At 41.8% G+C, this 20,336-nt stretch overlaps 1 protein-coding gene across 1 annotated transcript in view; it reads left to right on the top strand.

Moving 5' to 3' along the window:
- GNS (glucosamine (N-acetyl)-6-sulfatase) overlaps positions 1 to 19,112 on the top strand; it is a 52,446-nt gene extending 33,334 nt beyond the window's left edge. The window contains exons 11-14 of the mRNA XM_025476718.3: positions 11,118 to 11,225; positions 12,123 to 12,233; positions 13,638 to 13,798; positions 16,412 to 19,112. Coding sequence (XP_025332503.3) covers positions 11,118 to 11,225; positions 12,123 to 12,233; positions 13,638 to 13,798; positions 16,412 to 16,490 — 459 coding nt within the window. The 3' untranslated portion in view covers positions 16,491 to 19,112. The remainder of the gene's footprint in view (positions 1 to 11,117; positions 11,226 to 12,122; positions 12,234 to 13,637; positions 13,799 to 16,411) is intronic.
- Positions 19,113 to 20,336: the final 1,224 nt, after the last annotated feature.

Below are 20,336 nucleotides of genomic sequence, written 5' to 3'. Positions count from 1 at the left end.
CTTTCTCTGCATCCTGCTTTCCAGGCAGCTGTGGCATTCCTAGGCCTTGTACAGGTTCTCCCTCATGCCTGCTGTGCTCATCAGATGAGTCCACTTACATCCTTAGTGCAGCTTAGCATTCACCAGAAATGGTTTCCCAACTCAACTAGGAATTAAGAATTTCCATTTGCAGTAAGTTTTCACATGATGCTAATGCTGCTGAGGGAGCACCTTGAGAACCACTGTTTCAGTGATGCTTCTCACATTTTACTGTGCATATGAATCACCAGTGGATCTTAGTAAAACGCAGACCCATTACCCATGAAGGAGAGAGTGGGGCCTGAGATTGTGCATATCTAACAAGCTCTGGGGGATTGCTGGTAGACTGCTGTTAAAAATCCAACTGAGTAAATTTAGAGATCAAATTGGCTTCATTTAGTGATTCATTACTTGGGCAGCATCTCATCTGGTGATAGAAAGGAGCTCCGCCAAGCTATTAAAAAACCAAAGGTTTTTAAAGGCAGAAAGGGAGCAGAAAAAATTAACAAAGAATGAATTGTTTCAGGCAAGGTCGCCTCCTAAGTGGAATGGAAGGGCCTAGTGGTCAGATTACCTCAGTAGTAGTGACTGGGTAATTCCAGCTTGACTAATTAAAAATTAAGGAGGCGTGAAGGGGGAGAGGGGTGGTGAAACTGTAATTAGGTTAGGTATTAAGTTTTGGTTTGCTGATGTGGGCTTTAGCACAAGTGACTCCATTTGGGACCGATTATCTCTTTTAACAGTTTACTTCCTTTTGATCAGACTCTCAGCTTAACTGAGAGATGTGATAAGAATTTAAGGCGGCATCAGTGTTGCTCTTAGCTTCTGCTCTAGTTCTCGCAGCTTTTGTCCATCCTTTGTGTGGTATGCACAGGTCATGACGTCTTTTGCTTATTATTCTGATACTTGCAAGCCATGACTTCAGGTTGACCATCTTTAAATCAGTCCTTCTCTTCATCCCATTTCTGACATTCCAATCTTGGGGAGGTTATTTGCTTGATGGTTAGTGGCAATGAACACACACTTGAAGCTTTTGAGAAAGCACAATACGCCAGGAAGATTGTTATTGTTATTATGAACAGGATTAATTCATAATAACTCATAATTAACTCCAATGTTTGGAGTCCCCAAGACCCAGACCAATCAAAATCAGTCAAAGGTGAAGGAGTCACCTTTTTGAGCTAAGTGGCTTACTCAGTAATCTTACATAACTGAGTTTCAACTTCCCCAGAAGTGTTAATCCAGCACAGAAGTTGGTTTTGGCCATAGCTCAGACACCTCGGTGTTCAGCCAAAATATAATCAGGGGCTATTCTATTAACAAGAACAATTTTGGCCAGAGAGTCTAAGGATCTTTATTGGACAGCTTTGTCTTAGCTATGGATTCTGCAATATTTTTGAGTTAAGGAGAAGTTTCTAATCATATTCTAATTTATATTTTCTGAGAATAAGACAAGTATGCCCCTGCCAAAGGAGGTGAATCCTGAGTCATGAATGTCTCCTGGTAATTTCTTTCTAACTTGATGTATAAACCCAAGGGAGTCAACAAATGAGGTATTCATTCATTATGAAAAGTTAGGGGCACAGATAACCTAAAACATTGCCCAGCAATGTGCCAGCTGTCTAGGCATCCATAGGCCTAAGGAGAGTGATAATCACAGAAAAAGACAAACCCTGTCTGGGTTAAAGTGGTTGTATTGATGGATTCATTTACAGTTTGTGACATTTACCCAATCAAGCCAGGGGTCAGTTAGGTTTTCAGCACAGATGGGAAGAAAATCTCCTAGCTTGAAATAGAGTCGTTCTAAATGCCTTGCAACGATGTGTGCTGTTCGTGAGATCTTTGCGTGAAAAGGAACAGGTATGACCTACGTGATCATGAGAACGTGGTGGTGCAGGTGTACTAAGATTTACATAGATACTTGTTTCTGATTGCGCACATAATAGTTATAAATGGAGAAAGGTAAAAAGGCACAGGATAGTCTAACCATAAGATTTGAACTTGGTCAAAGCTTTTTAAAGGGGGCGAGGGGATGGGTAGTAACATTGGGAAGAGAAGAGAAATTGGTCACAGGGAGACCATGGGATCTCTAGCCTCATGGATAGATTAGAATTTTTGATGATAAATCCAGCGGTCTGAAAGGTTATCTTCCTTAGGACTGGCCTGGGAGATAACAGATCAAAGGCATTATCTTTCCAGGCCAAGACCAGAGTAAAGAAAAGAAGAAGGAAAAAAATTTTTCTTTTCTTTTCTTTTCTTTTTTTTTTTTTGAGAGACACAGAGAGGCAGAGACAGGGGAAGCAGGCTCCATGCACAAAGTCTGATAGGGACTTGATCCCAGGATTCTGGGATCATGCCCTGAGCTGAAGGCAGACAGTCAACCAGTGAGCCACCCAGAAGTCCCAAGAAAAAATTTTTCATGTTCAGTTAAAGTATGAAGTCTTGATCCAGAGGGAAGCAGTGTACTTTGATGTCACCTGCTTCTGTGCTTCTGCAGTTTGATTTGGAAGTCCCTTTTCAGCTAATTGCTACAGGTAAATGGAATCCTTATAAACACCTTTGGTAGCTGAGCATAGAAAGAGATGGTCTGCATATTGTAAAAGGATTGATCTCCCTGGGAACTGGAGGATAATGAAATCTTGATGGAGTACATGGGGATGATAAGGGACCTTGATGAATTCTTGAGGCATGCCTGTCCAGGTGTATTATTGATTGTTTCAAGTAAAAGCAAATTGATACTGGCTGTTTCCAGAGATGCTGAAAAGGCCAAACCGGTCTTCCAACAGTGAACCATTTGAGTCTGGAAGAACTTGTGACAAAAGGGTGTTTGCATTTGGAAGAACTGGGAAATAGGGAATAACTCAGTATGACTCTGAAGTCCCAGACAAATTGCCATCCCCTCCCCATCATGTATCCAGACTGGCAAAATCTGCATGTTGCAGGGGCTGGAACGGGGGATGAGCGACCCTGGGGCAAGGTGTGCATGCCTTAATGGATATTGGGGCAATACAGGAGTAAGTTTAATCCTATCTGTCTGAATTTCTATAGGGTCTGCATTTGTTATTCTCCCAATGTCAGAATTTGAAGTGAAGTGGCCCACAGATTTTTCAGGCATCTCAGTTAAAGTAAGAGATTTCGGGGATCCCTGGGTGGCTCAGCGGTTTGGCGCCTGCCTTTGGCCCAGGACGCAATCCTGGAGTCCCGGGATCGAGTCCCACGTCGGGCTCCCGGTATGGAGCCTGCTTCTCCCTCCTCCTGTGTCTCTGCGCCTCTCTGTCTCTCTATGTCTATCATAAATAAGTCTTTAAAAAAAAATAGATTTCTGTTGGAACAATTCTTCATCTGTAACAAAGACAGATTATAAGGAACATCAGATCAGGTTCAGGTTGGTCAGGAGATTCTAAAGTGAGGTCACATTAGCAGCAAAATTTTTTAGCCCTTTTAATTTAGACAGATCTCTATAAATTGGGGCTGTAATGCAGAGTGAAAAAGGAGGCTTTTTAGTAAAAAGTCCCAAAATCATTTATACTGATCAAGATAGAAATTCTGTCTTTATTAGATACCTCTAGTAATAAACCTTTTCACTCTTAAGGGATTTGTTGCTATGAGAGCGGGGTTTGTTGTTTTGTGTTTTTTTAAGATTTTATTTATTTTCAAGAGCACATATGCAAGCAGGGTAGGGGTGCAGAAGGAGAGAGAATTCGAAGCAGACTCCACATTGAGTGCAGAGCCTGATGTGGGGCTCGATCCCACAACCCTGAGATCATGACCTGAGCCAAAATCAAGACTTGGTCATGCTTAACCTACCGAGCCATCTGGTACCCCAAGAGTGGGATTTAAAATATAAAGTATAGCCCTGATATCTATCAAAATTGAGCAAAGTACTTGATTAGTTTTATTTTCCCCTTGGGTGCTTAAGGGTATTACTGATAGCAGTTTACTGGAGGGTCCCTTGGAGCCCTGTCAGTTTTGGGAATGACCCATATAGGAGCTCTTTCTTGAGGACATTGAAGATCTGTGTAGGGCCTTTGAGGACAGTTTCTGTAAAGTGCCCCAGTTGATTACAAATGAGATATTTGGCTCTGGACCAGCCATTTGATGATGGATTTTTCTAGAAGGGTATGATGTGGGAGACCCAGTAAGGCCCTTAGATTGGCAGACCTTTGTTTATGATCTTGGTCCAAATCTTTTCAAAGTGTTTGGCTGAGGTCACAAGTTCAATCAGGCCGGTGGCCTCTCATCCTGTTTTCTTTTTTATTAATCCATTCATTTTAGGAAATAATCCATTTACAAACAGGGCAGCTTGAGCAGGTTGTATGGAATCAGGAGTACATAGGAAGAACACCTCCAAACAGGCTTCAGATTCTGCTGCAGATTCATCTTTTATTTTCATGTTTGAATAACAGACCAATGAGTGTAGCAGGGAAGACTGTAGGAATGGCTGTTAAAATACCAGTTTGTATGTTTCCAGGTTTTTGTGGTCCATAAGAGGACTGTGTTGGTGATTGAGGATCTTGAATATCATCCTTAGGATTATGCCATTCTGCTTCCCAAATACATTTTTGGCCTTCATGAGGTTCTACCAACATGTGTACAAGCTGATAAATCTCTAGCAGCCTGGGGTCACAGACCCTCATAATGATTCTAAACCCCTCAGAAAACTTGGATTTTCTTCCTGAGGTTTAGGAAGTTCTTTTAGCTATGGCCCTTAACTCAGTCTTTGACCAAGAAGTGAAAGAGACCTGAGAAGGATCACTTGCAACCTCAGGTGGTTGTGTTTTGTTTTAATTTTATTTATGCATTTGAGAGAGAGTGCATGCACATACGTGAGTGGGGTGAGGGGCAGAAGCAGACTCCCCACTGAGCAGGGAGCCCAACTCAGGATTCGATCCTGAGACTCCAGGATCATGAACTGAGCCAGAGGCAGACCCAACTGACTGAGCCATCCAGGCGCGCTCAGGTGGTTTTATTTGTTTTTGTTTTTGTTTTTTTAAGGTGGTGGTTTTATTTGTAAAGGTAGCTGGTTAATAGTCTCCTTGGAGTGGAAAGGCATTTTTGACAGAACTAGTAAACACAGGAGTACTCACGTTAAGAAGGATAGAGAGGAGCATAGGAGTCAGTCCTATCATCTTTTATTTTAGATACCTCTCTGTCTTTCATGTTTCCTTGTCTTCTGAAATGAATCTTTTAGTGAGGCTATTTTGGAATCTTGAAACCTTTTGGAAGCCTCTTTATACCGATTAAAATAGGTCTCCCATTCTTTTCATTTAATTCAGGAACCCTTACTTTCAAGTACAATTTTTTTAAATTGAAATATAGCTGATGTACAATATTACATTGGTCTCAGGTGTACAGCATAGTGTTCAACAGTTACATAGGAAACAAAGAGATCACCACAGTTCATCTAGCTACCTTCCATCACCATACAAAGTTACTACATTAATAACTGTATTCCCTATGTTGCACACTGCATCCCTGTCTTATTTATATAATAACTGGTAGTTTGTATCTTTTTATCCCTTTCCCTATTTTATCCACCCCCTCACCATCCTCCTTCTAACAACCACCAGATTGTTCTCTGTCTCTAGGAGTCTGTTTCTGTTCATTCAGATTTTTTTAGATTGTGCATAGAAGTGAAATCGTATGGTATTTGTCCTTCGCTGACTTCCTTCACTTCTAATTTGAATGCCTTTTATTTCTTTTGCTGGTCTGATGCGACTAGGACTTCCAATCCTATGAATTAAAGTGGCAAAAGTAGGCATCCTAGTCTTGTTCCTGATCTTAGGAGAGAAGCTTTCCACTTATTACCATTGACTATGACATTAGCTGTGGTTTTGTCATACGTGGCCTTCATTATGTTGAAATGTTTCCTGTATACCCACGTTGTTGAGTTTATTATAAATGGATGTTGAATTTCATCAAATGCTTTTTCTGCATCTGCTGAAATGATCATCTGACCTGATCGTGACCTTAGCCAAAGGCAGACACTTAACCAACTGAGACACTCAGCACCCCTGATTCTTATCTTTCTTTTTAGTAATGTGGTATATCATGTTGATTGATTTGCGGGCCTTAAACCATACTTGCTTCCATGGATACTTGACCATGGTGTATGATTTTTTTTTTTTTTAATGTATTGCTTAGTTCAGTTTACGGATATTTTGTTGAGAATTTTTGCCTCTATGTTCATTAAGGATACTGGCCTATAATCTGTGTGTGTGCATGCGTGTGCATGCATGTGCATAGGTATGGGAGGGGGGTGGTCTTGGTTTTTGGTATCCAGGTAATGCCAGCCTTGTAGAATGAAAAATTTAGAAGCATTCCTTCCTCTTTGAGTTTTGGAAAACTTTGAGAAGGATATGTATTAATTCTTCTTTAAATGTTTGGTAGAATTCATCTGTGAAGCCATCTGGTCTTGATGGGATTTTGATTACTAACTCAGTTTCATTACTAGTAATTGGTCTGTTTAGATTTCCTACTTCTTGAATCATTCTTGGAAAATTTTATGTTCCTAGGAATTTACCCATTTCTTCTAGATTGTCCCTTTTAGTGTAACTTCTCTTTCACTTCTGATTATATTTATTTAGATCCTCTGTATTTTTTTCTTGATGATTCTTACTAAACATTTATAAATTTTCTTTATTTCTTCAAAGAACCAGATTTTAGTTTCACTGATCTTGCCATTGTTTTTTAGTCTCAATGTCATTTATTTATGCTCTGATCTTTGATTATTTCCTTTACTAACTTTGGGCTTTGTTCTTTTTTTTAAATTTCTTTAGATGTAAGGTTAGATTGTTTGAGATCTTGGTTTCTTGAGATGGACCTGTATCACTATAAACTCCCCCCCCCCCCCAAGCATTTTATTTATTTGAGAGTAAGTGTGTGTGCGCGCGCGTGCAGAGTTGGGGAGGGAGAAGCAGACTCCCTGCTGAGCAGGGAGCTTGATGTGGGTGGGGCTCAGTCCCAGGATCCTGGGATCATGACCTGAGCCAAAGGCAGATGCTTAACTGACCAAGCCACCCAGACACCCCTAAACTTCCCTCTTAAAATTGTTTTTGCTGTGTCTCCTACATTTTGAACTGTTTTACTTCCATTTCCATTTGTCTCAAAGTACTTTTTCTTCCTCTTATTTCTTTGTTGACCCATTGGTTATTTAATATCATGTTGCTTAGCCTGCATGTGTTTCTTCCAGTTTTCATCTTACTTTTGTTGTTGTAGTTGAACCTATTATTAACCTACAATAATTTATTACTTTTAGGTGCATATCCTAGCGACCTGACATATATGTACATACACTGTGAAATGGTCACCATGGCAAGTGTAGTTACTGTCAGCATTTGTGACAGTACTGATTACGTATATTCCATTTGCTGTGCTTTTCATCCACATGACTTAATTATTTTATACTGAAGTTTATCTCTTAATTTCCTTCATCAACTACACTTATTCCCCTACCCATTCCCCTCTGGCAGCCACCAGTTCTCTGTCTCTATGACTCCGATTCTGTATTTATGTTTGTTTCTTCAATTCCACATGTAAGTGAAAGCATACAGTATGTCTTTCTCTGACTTATATCACTTAGTATAATACCCCCTAGATCCATCTATGCTGTCAAAAATGGCAAGATCTTATTCCTTTTTTATGGCTGGGTAGTACTCCATTGTATATATACACATTTTCTTTGTCCATTCATCTATCAATGGACACTTAAGTTGCTTCCATGTCTTGGCTGTTGTAAATAATGCTGCAGAGAATAGGGGTGCATATATCTTTTCAATTAATGTTTTAAAGTTCTTCGGGTAAGTACCTAGAAGTGGGACTGCTGGAGAGTATGGTAGTTCTGTTTTTAATCTTTGGGGAACCTCCATACTGTTTCCCATAGTGACTACACTTCTTGTAGTTGATTTCTAGTTTCATACCATTGTGGTCAGGAAAGATGCTTGATACAATTTCAGTCTTCATAAAATTCATTGAAACTTGTTTTGTGGTATAACATGTGATCTATACCAGAGAATGTTCTATGTGCACTTGAAAGAATGTGTATCCTGCTGTTTTAGGGCTAGAATGCTGTGTACATATCCATCTAGCCTAAGGTGTCACCTAAGATCAGTTTATTGATGGATGATGTATCCATTTGATGTAAATGGAGGTGTTAAAAGTCCCCTACTATTATTGTATCATTGTCCATTTATATCTTTGTTAATATTGGCTTTATGTAGTTAGGTGCCCTTATGCTGGCTGCGTAAATATTATATGATCCTGTTGGACCGATTCCTTCCTTATTATGTAGTGCCCTTCTTTGTCTTGTTCTAGCCTTTAATTTTAAAGTCTTCCCCTGTAAGTATTGCTACCTCAGCTTTGTTTTAGTTGTCATTTTTGTGGAATATCTTTTTTTCCATCCTTTTGCTTTCAGCCTATGTGTTGTTTAGATTTGAAAGAAGTCTCTTGTAGGCCACATATATATGGTCTTGTTTTTATCCATTCAGCCACCCTGACCTAGGTGTGTTTTTTGATTGGAGCATTCAGTCCATTTGCATTTAAAGTACTTATTAATAGATATGTACTTATGTCATCATCTGTTTTCTGGTAGTTTTTGTAATTGTGTTCTTTCTTGCCCTTGTAATTTGGTGACATTCTTTAGTGTTTGTTCCTTTATTTTTTGTGTATCTGTTACAGGTATTTGGTTTGTGGTTACTATGAGGTTCATGTAGAACATCCCATGTATATGGCAGTCTATTGTAAGTTGATAGTTATGTAAGTTCAACTACATTTTAAAAGCACTACATTTGTAAAACCCCCTCCCCGGGTTTTATATTCTTGATGTTATATTTTATATCTTTTTGTATCTCTTGACTAATTATTGTAGATCTAGATTATTTTACTACTTCTGTTTTTAACCTTTAGGTAGGTAGGTGGTTGAGTCACTATCTTTACTCAGCAGTGAGATTTTGACACTCTTAACATACTAGCAGTGACCAAGAGTGATTTACTGGGGACTGGCCAAGAGAAGGCTGTGCACACCACCAGCAGGTCCCAGTATGGACTAAACCAGCAAACTCCAGCAAATGGGGACTGAGGACTAGAAAGAGATTCCATATAACTGTGGAACTGCAGATAACCAAGGGCTGGGAAATTGAGTCCTGAATGGAACATTCTGCTAGCCCAAGGTGACCAGCTAAGCCCTAGACAGGAAAGCCAATTAGATGAGGATAGCAACCCACAGCCCTCAGAAATGGTGAAAGAACCGTGAACTCAAAAATTAGGTTTGTGAGGGAGCACCTGGTTGGCTCAGTTGGTTGAGCATCTGGTTCTCGGATCTCAGCTCAGGTCTTGATCTTAGGGTTGTGAGTCAAAGGCCTATGTTGGGCTCCACCCTGGGGATGGTGCCTATTAAAAAAAAAAAACCAAAAACAAAAAACGGGTTTGCAAGTATCATGCCAGTGGTTCTCACTGTCCCAGAATGCTGTCAGAAGTTTGATTGAGCTCCTGGCACTGCCACGCAATCTGTTAAAAATTTATTCAGTGATGAATCAGGCAGCAGCTCCTCTACAATAGAAGGTAGCCTCTGCAGAGCTGTAGAAGAGGGAAAGTTTTTAAGGTAGAAAGGGGGTGCATAATGGAAATTATTAGCAAAGAATGCATTGTTTTGGGTAAGGTCACTCTCCTGAGGGGAACGGAAAGGCGTATGGGGCAGATTACCTCACTTGTGTTAACCAGGCGATTTCAAGTTAACTGGCAAAAGTTACATTCCTGGAGGATTAAAACTGCAACTAGGTTAGGTATTAAGTCCTGGTTTGTTGGTGCGGGTTTAGCACAAGTGACTCCATTTTGGGCTTGCTGTCCCCTTTTTAAAACCACAAATCAGACTTTGATTAGTAAGAGTATAGACCATTTTAAGAGTACATTCTGACCTGATCTCCCTATATTCATCTCTCTACTCCGTCTCTAGATTCTGCTACTAGGATGACCTTTCTAAAGCAGTCTTGAGTGTGTTCCTTCCCCGCTTAAAAGCCTCCCATTGCTTTCCACCATCTGCTCTTCTTTACAGAACAAGTAGCCACAGCAGCCTCCTGTCAGCACCTTTTTCTGTATGGTTACCACGTCTTTCTATTCCTTGTCTGACAGCTGGATTTCAGGAAACTTTCTACCAAGTGTTCTGCTTCCTTCCAGTGTTAGTATTGTCCTTTTATTTTTTTTAATTTTTATTTATTTATGATAGTCACACAGAGAGAGAGGCAGAGACACAGGCAGAGACACAGGCAGAGGGAGAAGCAGGCTCCATGCACTTGGAGCCTGACGTGGGATTCGATCCCGGGTCTCCAGGATCGCACCCTGGGCCAAAGGCAGGCGCTAAACCGCTGCGCCACCCAGGGATCCCAGTATTGTCCTTTTGATAGAAAACTTCCTTTATTTCTTTAGCCATTTATGTACCTGTCCTGAACTTTCCCATCTCAAATGCTTTTGCTTCTTTCCTTTCACTCCACTAATGTGCAGTGAAGAATAAATGAGTTCATGTGTGTACAGTATCTTTATTCTAACCAGAAGAACTTTGAACCAGCCATGTTTATTTAATTTTTGTCCTTGAATTAGGCTGTGAATTTCTTCATCAGAGTTTAGAAGAATTTTTTTTTTAAGATTTTATTTTAGAGGGGAAATGCCCGGGAGTGGAGACAAAGATAGGGAGAAAAACCCAAGCAGACTCCACCCTGAGTGCCAAACCCAATGCAGGGCTCGATCCCACAACCCCAAGATCAGACCTGAGCTGAAACCAAGAGTCGGGCACTCAACCAACCACACCATCAAGGCACCCTTGGAAGAATTCCCAGACTTTATGGCTTCATTGCCAACCTGCTTCACAGAAAGTCTTGGGAAGTAACTATTAAATGCTCAAACCATTGGACTGTCACTCGTAAGGCTCTGCACATTACGAAACGTGATACTCAGAAGCCTTTGCATCAAGTTCTGCCGTTCTCTTTAGCTACTTAACAGTCCAGTGAGTTTGGACTCCCACATCCCCTTTAGCAGTAAGAATATATAACTTTGTGATCCTTATCACAGTCTGTATGCCTCACAGAAACCACTACTGCTCTTCCTTCCAGAAAGGTGCCAGAAATCTGACTTGGCGATCAGATGTCTTGGTGGAATATCAAGGAGAAGGCCGTGATGTCACCGACCCAACCTGTCCTTCCCTGAGTCCTGGAGTATCTGTAAGTAATGGCTTGAGTTGGCTTAGACAGCTTCCTTAGCAATAGCACAGCAAAGCATTGGTTTAGAGGGGTCAAGAATTAAAACCCTTAATCTGAGTCTCAATCCTTTCACTTGGTCAGTTGACTGTAGAGATTTGTAGACAAACAAGGCAAATTTAATAATCCTGAAAATGTTTCTGACCTATTGTCAGAATGTCCACCTTGACTTCTTCAGTTTCTGTAACAAGTTACGTGTATCTACCCATGTTATTTATTCCCCGTGTTTTTCTACCCTTCCCAAAAGCAGTACCATTGTTTTTAAGGGAGGTTATCAGTGGCATGGAGTTAGAGATGCAGGGTTGCCACAGTTATATCCAAGTGCCATCATACGTGTCTTGCTTGGGGGCAGCGAGGCTGGCCCCAGAGGTGGTAAGGGCAACGTTGGCCTCACTTTGGATAATGGGAAATAGGAAAGTCTGGGAAGCCTAATACCAAAGTGTAAGGAATAGCAAAGAACCAACCAAAAGTTGGTAAGGAAGACATGAAGAATTTACCTGCAGCTGATTCCACAAAGCTCACTTGAGCCTTTTTCTCCAGCCCGTTAATATACCTTAGACATGACTGAATAGGAGATTGCTTTGGTCTCCATCCATTTTCCAGTTGCTTGCTACAACAGATTCTAGTCAGGAGATCAGCAGACGGTCTATACAAACCACCACAAACATGGTCCTTAATCAAGTTAGCCACAAGTAAGGAACAAAGCCCACATCTATTTGTAATTGACTTCTCTGTGGAAGGTTTCCTCATTTCTGTCCAGTGGTAGGTCTGGCTTGAGCCAACTTGATTACCCCTGAAGGCAAGTGGTATTTGTTACTATAGAAGAATTTTCTTGACTTAACTTTTTAAATATCCCTACAGCAATGTTTCCCAGACTGTGTCTGTGAAGATGCTTACAATAACACCTACGCCTGCGTGAGGACCATGTCAGCACGGTGGAATTTACAGTATTGTGAGTTTGATGACCAGGAGGTAAGAAGGCCCTCTGCCTCCCCTGCCCCTGCGTGTCCTAGTGCCAGTGCCTTATTAGCTGGACTTGGCAGCAGAAGAGCAATTCCAGGGATGTTCCCTAGGGAAGATAGGTTTCTTATCTGTACTTCCACTCAGGCTTCCTTCAGTTAAGAAAATAGAGGGGCGCCTGGATGGCTCGTCGGTTAAGCATCCGACTTTTGGTTTCGGCCCAGGTTGTGATCTCAGTGTCCTGCGATTGGGCCCTGCACTCGGCACAGTCGGCTTGGGACTCCCTTCCTCCCTCCCTCCCCGCCCCCCCCCCCCCCCCCCCCACTGCACACACACCCACGCCCTCTCTGTCTCTCAAATCTTAAGGAAAGGAAGAAAAGGAAAGAAAGAAACAGAATTCCACAAAGCCATACTACACCCCTCTAACTGTGCCCTTTCTGGATGAGATTTTCCTCACCCCCACTACCACCCAAACATGCTTTAAACGCACCATCCACTTTTGAGATTGCTACAGGTCTGGTCTGTTTGCTTCCCTAATAGTTTGGGATCAGAGTAAGACACTTCTACTCTATGAAGGTGAAAGGAGTTGGGACATTTGCTAGAAGGCTTACTGGCAACCAGCTTGTTCAGAACCTTATGTCTCCACAGCATCGCAGTCCAGAGCTGCTCAAATAGATAAGCAGGGGGCATCAAAACCAAGACCAGGAGGCCCCATCCATGTAAGAAGGTGGCTTTTAGCTACCAGAGATCAGTATGGATTGTCTGAGGATCTCATGCACTGCAGTCCCTTGTGGTTTCTACTGTTCCTCAGCATGTGCTCATCTGGCAACCCACGTCTTGCCATATGGAGCCGATGCTCATTGTGTTTCTCAGAAATGGACTCACTTGCCACTCGTTTGTGGCTCATGAGCACTTTGGACAGCAGGCAGAAGAGCATCGTTCGGAATCAATTCTTGTTCCTCCTTCTCCCGTGACATTTACCTGTCATCTTCCTAGCCTATCACTTAACTCCAGTTTGGAGAACAAAGTACAGGGGAGGGGGAGAGAATGGTGATACATTCGATATATCTAATGTCAGAAACAATGGGATTGTGTCCTTTCCCAATTGGTGTGGGACATCCAAAACTGCTTTTTAAGACAGGAAACTTCAGCATCTGTACAACACAGGTTAGAGAACTTTCCATATCTAACTTAACAATTCTAAGGCATCAATAAACCTTCAAATGTCAACTCACTTCTGAAACAGTATTACCACCGAGTCTACTTTCTGTGACCTTGCTATTTGAGGGTCCTGCATTCTGTTCTTGCTCTTATAAGGTAGTTTGTCCTCCTGCCCCATTTAGACATAATCCACACAAGGAGTATTTCAAATATAATGCTTGCCCTTTTCTTTCCTCCATCTTTTCATTCTTATAGGTGTTTGTAGAAGTCTATAACCTGACTGCAGACCCAGACCAAATCACAAACATTGCTAAAAGTATCGACCCAGAGCTTTTAGGAAAAATGAACTACCGGCTGATGATGTTACAGTCCTGTTCTGGACCAACCTGCCGCACTCCAGGGGTGTTTGACCCTGGGTAAGTTTCCATCTTCTTCGATGGCTTTGCCAAGTTGTCTGTAGCAGTCATGTCATTCTTGAATACATGAAGGGAGCCTGATGGCCCTTCTGGCCTTCAGCTAAGCTGTGTTTCTCATTGTTCTGCTTTATAGTAGGAATGCTGTGTCTTAGTGCGTTACCTCTTGTGCTGGGAAGATTTTTGCTCTTCAGTGCCAGTCGCTGCTTTAGCTGCAGGCCTAGCCCTATTCCCTGCCATGTGGGACTCTTCTTCCTCCTCTTCGTCGTGTGATTCTTGTCATGGTACCAACTTGATTGCACTGGTGACCGTGGGGTTTCTTTAAGCCAACCAAGTGCTACCCTGTTCCATAGCACTTCCGAGAGGGGGTATGCCTTCATTTCATTTCGGAGAAAACCCAATTAGACTGAATGCTTGCCAGTAAACTTAATATGCTAAACACACAAAATGAATTAGAAGCTCTAGACTCTGAAATGTTGAAATACGTAAGACCACTGTAGTATATGAAGGCAGAAAAGATTTTTATCACCTACTAGGCCAGCTCTGTTCCTCCCACTCACTCCTGAAATAGGAACTTTTCACCAGTGACATTGGGTCACAGGACACCATACATTTGAGCTGCCTGTGGCATGAAACTTGTCAATTTGTGCTTGAAGATTATGAAACCTCATTATTTCAGTTCTTCTATCAATTATAGGAAAGAGGGGGAAATTCGTGTCCTAAGCTGATGGAAAGTAGTAACTCAATTACTTAGCTGTCTTAGTGTGAAATATCCTCAGTACACATTAGAGAGTAATGTTTGTGACTGAGCAGAAAAACTGTGTATAGACTGTTAAGTGTAGGGGCACCAGGATGGCTCAGCCAGTTAAGCGTCCCACTCTTGGTTTCAGCTCAAGTCGTGATCTCAGGGTCATGTTTTAAGCCCCAAGTGGGGCTATGTGCTCAGCTCAGGGAGTCTGCTTGAGATTCTTTCCCCTTCTCCTCTCGCATGCTCACTCACTCTAAAATAAATCTTTAAAAACAACAACAACAAAAAAATCTTTTGCTTCTAAATGCTATAAATAGAGCCAAAGAGACATGGAGACCAGTAGACTACAATTAGGTAACAGTATAAAAAGACCACATTTTTAGACATTTTTTTTAGAAAATCATAATTTTCTATCACTTAAGGGTTTTTTAAATACAGATAACCCTGTTAATGCTATAATTGGTCAGGCATTCCAACTGCCCAGCTTGGAGCTTTCCTCCACATTAGTGAAATGCATCCTCTTATGCCAGTGTCAGTCTCTAAAATAGTTGACAAATGATGATTTTGCAGTTTGCAACAGTTACTTTGCTCAGAATGTTTTACCAAATAAAATTAGAGCTCTAGAGCAGTCTCCGGATGACTCTTGGAAGAGGGTCAGGTCTTCTACCTCTTGGTGTGGTGTTTGGCCACACGGTCCCTGCCCAAGCTGCTGCTAGAACACGCACCTACCTGCTCTGCGGCAGCTGGTTGGCCGGATGCAGCATCCCCCTTGGTTTTCTTGAGCATCAAGCCGCAAGTGTTAGGACTTAACCATAGAATTTCCATCCAGCCTTTAGAGCCCTTAGGCACATTTGTCCAAGGGTCACCCTGTCAGAAGAGATACAGCAAGACCTCGTGACTCTCAGGCAGGCTTCATTTGTGGTAACTATAATTGTCTTGCTCGTGTTCTAAGAAGCATATTACTGACACTGTAGGTGCTGGCTTCACTAATGTTAGCCTCAGCTATTTAAACCACCTGATTTCTTTTTAAGCTCCTTAGCAGTCATTTATTCTTTCCCACCAAACACTGAGGTCTGTAGGATCCTTTGAAAATGGGGGTCAGCAGGCTAGATCCTACAGGCCCAATCCAGTCACCACTCTTTGAAAACAGCCACAAACATTCATTTACATACAGCAACGAAGTTGAATGTTGGGACAAAGAGTGTATGGCCTGCCCTTGGTCTAAAATAATGCTAAATAATTTATCCCACAGATTGCAGGTAAAAGTAAAATACGACGTTGTGTCTAGCCTACACGTGTAACATATCTTTGCAGCCAATCTACCTTCTTTAATTTTACCACCCAAGGAAAAGAATAAATGCTGATACCTGACACTTGGCCAACTTCTATGATGTGCCAGATAGTTTACGTGAATTGCATTGCCTTACTATTTTCTTGGTAGCCAGAGCTTAATGACTTCTGTGAGTTCATAATGAGCCAGCTGGAAACATGTCTGGATGTCTGGGGTGCACACCTGTGTTCTTACCTGTCATTCCGTCTGAACTGTGAAAGAAAGGGCTTTGAAGCTGCTGGTAGGGCTCCAGCAAGGGCTAGAAAAGAAAACACCTCAAATCTTGCCTCCTCCTGATGCCTTGAGATTAACCTTGCTTATTTTTCTTCTCTCTGCTTGCTACTGCATTGTTTTGTGCTCGCTTCCTTGGATGGAAACGCTCTCACTTATGCAGTACTTCTGTTTTGTACTGCGGCCTTTACCACTGGATTCCTCTCTGGTGATTTAATTGTTCCTTTATCTGCCTTCTGCCATCCTTTCCACTGAACATTCTGAGTGAAGTGCTCAATGTGACATCCTTTTTTTTCTCCTCCCACAGATACAGGTTTGACCCTCGTCTCATGTTCAGCAATCAGGGCAGTGTCAGGACTCGAAGGTTTTCAAAACACCCTCTGTAGCAACCTCTGCAGTTGGATCCCTGCACGCCTCTGTCTGATGAAGTGATTGTAGTAGGTATCTGTAGCTAGTCCTCAGGACCACGCCTGGAAAAGTTTCTGGACTGGCTCTAAGTCCTGTTGAAAAAGCAACCCAATCAGCTGACTTCCTTGTGCAATGTGTTAAACTGTGAACTCTGCCCTTGTGTCAGGAATGGCTGGCCCTGGTCCCTTCATTCAGCTAATAAGGAATGCTCCTGAGGTCTTTGTCCTCACCATACCCTTTCTGTCCTGGGGTTAGAGTTCTTGATTATTCCCCATGAGGTCAAAGTCTGAATTTGTAAATCCATTCAGATAAATGGCAATACGTAGGGCTGGGGGGCGGGGGGGATATTTTAGAGCTTGACCACTTCACTATCAAAAATACCAACATCACACAGCTTGAGTATCCATCAGAGCAAGAACAAGTACCACCATTTCCAGATTAGTAGAAATATATTGTTTATAATATCCATCACAATGTGATAAGGTCACAAATTCAAAACTTGCCTGTCAACCAAGCACTGGGTTTTTTTTGGTTGGTTTGTTTTTTGTTTTTTCATCCTGGGCTGGTGCTACACTGAAATAGAACAGTAAGGTTTTGGTAAAGGCTAATTCCAAGTAGTTATTTTTTGGTAAAGACTAATTCCAGGTAGTTTAAAAAAAAAAAAAAAGTGATCTTTTTATATCTCCTTCCTGGTGGCTGCTAACCACAAGAAGGAATGTCTTTTCTCTCGATAACTACCCCTCCGAGATCTGCAAAGCAAAGTGGCTTAGTATCTCAGCAGAGAAAAGAACTTCCAGGGGTGGTGAAGGTCGCATTTTCTGAGGGCCCTGGTAGACAGGGCTCTCGGGGTGACAGGTGGAAGGGCTGTAGTTGGGATATAGTTAAGTGCCTGTCTCGCAGGGAGCCTCGGTTTGTTTTGACTCTCTGCATTTTGTTGACATTCTGTTCATTTGGTATAGTTGGTGCAAAGTTCCAGCTGCTTTACACACCCTCCTTTCTTTCTTCCCTTTCAGAGTTCTTTGTGAGTGGAGTCTTGCATATTTTGGGGCCTCACTCACTCTTCCCCTGTCAAAGCCAGATGTTGTTGACATTTCCTCACTGTTCAGAACACCTACAGTTGTAGGTTTCTGGGCTCCAAAACCAATCCCGTTTCTATTGTTTTCTTCACAAGAAAGCTAATCTGTGGTGGGACGGCAGGGCGAGGAGGAAGAGCTGTGGTTTATAACCTGTTCAACTCAGGCAATAGTGATTTTAGCTTTATTTAAGGTCTTAGGTTGAGCTTTAAGCACTTTGTAAGACTTGGCTGTAAGCAGCTTCTCTGTCAGAACTCCAGAGAGCCACGCTGGGTTAATAGCCATTGGGTTTGTTCCTTTACCTCACACAATCCCAGTTAACTGTGGTGGTATTTAGAGGTGAAATAGGCAAGTGAGATGAACACCTCTGCTGTGAATGTTTTAGGGAGAGAAATTCTAAATATTTTGTAACTGAAAGCCAACTACAATGTTAAATATGGGTATCAGCTTTATTCTACACTTTGATTCTTAACATTTCTCAGTCAACTTCTACCTTCATGAAAGTTGACCATAGTTATTCCTGAATAAAAAGAAATCAACTCTTACCAGGTCGTATATTGTGATGTCCTATTATTCAGTTTTATGATGCTGGTTCCTGAGAGCAGGATAAAGTCGTAAGAGTGACACAAGTCAGCTGCCCGTAGTGAGTAACCCTGCCACACTGCTCGTCCATCCAGCGGACTTCTGCGTGGGTGGTAGGGATGGGATGCCTGCTGTGTCTACCTCTCATGTACTTGGTACATCTCCTAACTTGGGAATGGCCTATAATTTGACTTTCTCTTAGACTGGCTTTATTCTGGATATGGGCCATAGCTTAAGAGACTGTAAAACACGCCGAACTTTTCCGAATGTATATGTACAAGGAACACACTGCAAGAGGCTCGGCTTGTTTCTCCCTTAGTTGTACAAACTTGGATTTTGATTACTTTCTCTTTTAAGAAGGCCTGGTCTGGACTGGTTGGTGCCCTTCAGAGTAGAAAACTATATAACCATTAGCAGTGATCCAAGGCCACAGAATGAACAGAGATTTTGCCTTATAAGATGTCCTATTAAAAGCTGTCCTTCAAATACCAAGCGGGGGGGAACCCCTTTTGAGCATCTTTGAATTTGACCAACCGTACTGTTCCAAAGTACATTTTAATTCACAATACCAAGGTTTTTGTACAAAATAGTAACCGTAGCCATGGAAGTTATACCTTGGTCTGTGAGAAACTTGTTTATTTCTGGTGTCTAAGGATTGGTGCTTTAACAAAAGACGATGGATTGCTCCAGGGTCCTCACTAAGAGAACACAAAGGGTATTTCAGCTGGTATCACTGAACGAGATGGGAATACTTGGGTTCTTTACTTTCACCACCACTTAGGTCCCACTGACTTCTGTGAATTCCTGTGTTTGTGTCATCTGTTCCTAGAAATTACTCTGCCCTGGCTTTGTGTCATCTCAGTCACCTGACTTAGAAAGTGCCCTTCAAAAAAGACCCTGTTCACTGCTGCACTTTTCAACAAATTAAAATTTATTTCTGTTCTAGTGGGAATGTGTCCTTTGTTTTAGTCCACAAGTAGTAATTTTGACAGGATGTTTTTTTTCTTTCTTGATGCTGGTTAATGTTTGCATTGGTCACCTAAGACTGGAGGATGGGCCATTTCCTCCTTGGGTGCTGTAATCTCTACCCGGAGCATTCTTCTGTACGTGGTCTCCTGCTGACCTGAATGCGTACCACAGAGAAAATATGCATTTACAGTTTTGCTGGGAAAAAAGGTCTTATCTTGGCAGACTTTTAAATCAGATAAGACTAAGCTGAACTTCCAAGATGCTTTCTTTTGATGTCCACTCATGTGATCCACTGCCCTACATGAAGACAGACTTATTCTTAAAGGAACGTCTCTGTCACAACCATTTACCTCTGCTCTTGGAACACAGAAAGTAGCTCTGGTCAATACGTAAAAGAATATGAGTGGTTGTGCTTGGTAAATGTTATTTACCAAAACAGGTCAAGATTTTGCCAATCCCTGACCTAGGAGGTTGTCACGTATCTTCCAAATTATGAAAACCAGGTAGAAAAAACATGTTAGAGGACACCTTTAAAGTTGCCAAATCTCTATCAAAAAATAATCTGAGGGGCACCTGGCTGATTCAGTTGGTAGAGCATGCGACTTGATCTCGGGGTCATGAGTTTGAGCCCCACTTTGGGTAGAGAGATTATCTAAAATCTTTTTGAAAAAAGAATGCTTAGCTAAATTCTAGAAAAGTAACCTGAGTATATTACAAGGTGAAGCCAACAAAAAACATTTATTTGTATAGACAAAGTAAGGTAAAGTACAGGCTCTGATGGATCAATGTTCTTTAAGATTTTTTAAAGTAATCTCTCCACCCAACGTGGGGGGGCTTGAACTCGACCCCAAGGAGGAGAGTTGCATCCTCTAAAATCTTAAAAAAACATTCTCTGAACCTGCAGATCTGATGCTGATAGGATCGAGAGACTCAAAGGATGTTCGTAATCAGTACTTACTGTGCTAGAACACCTCTGCAGGATGGGTTTTTTCCTTATGCTGCATTTACCCAAGCTCACAAAGTTAGAGAATAAGGATTCCAAAGAAGATCTGGCTTCAAAGCCATCTTTCTGCTAAACTCCACTGTCTCTGATCAAAAAAAGGGTTTTTCCCTCTTCTATTACACATCTGAGTGCCTACTGTGCCCGGCAGTGAGGTAGATTATGAAATGGAATTATTCTGTCCATGACATCTAGGAAAG

The sequence above is a fragment of the Canis lupus genome, chromosome 10, assembly GCF_003254725.2.
Source record: "Canis lupus dingo isolate Sandy chromosome 10, ASM325472v2, whole genome shotgun sequence".
In the NCBI taxonomy this organism is placed as follows: Eukaryota; Metazoa; Chordata; class Mammalia; order Carnivora; family Canidae; genus Canis; species Canis lupus.
The sequence above is the reverse complement of the archived record's forward strand: the minus strand, read 5'-3'. Positions and strand labels throughout refer to the sequence as shown.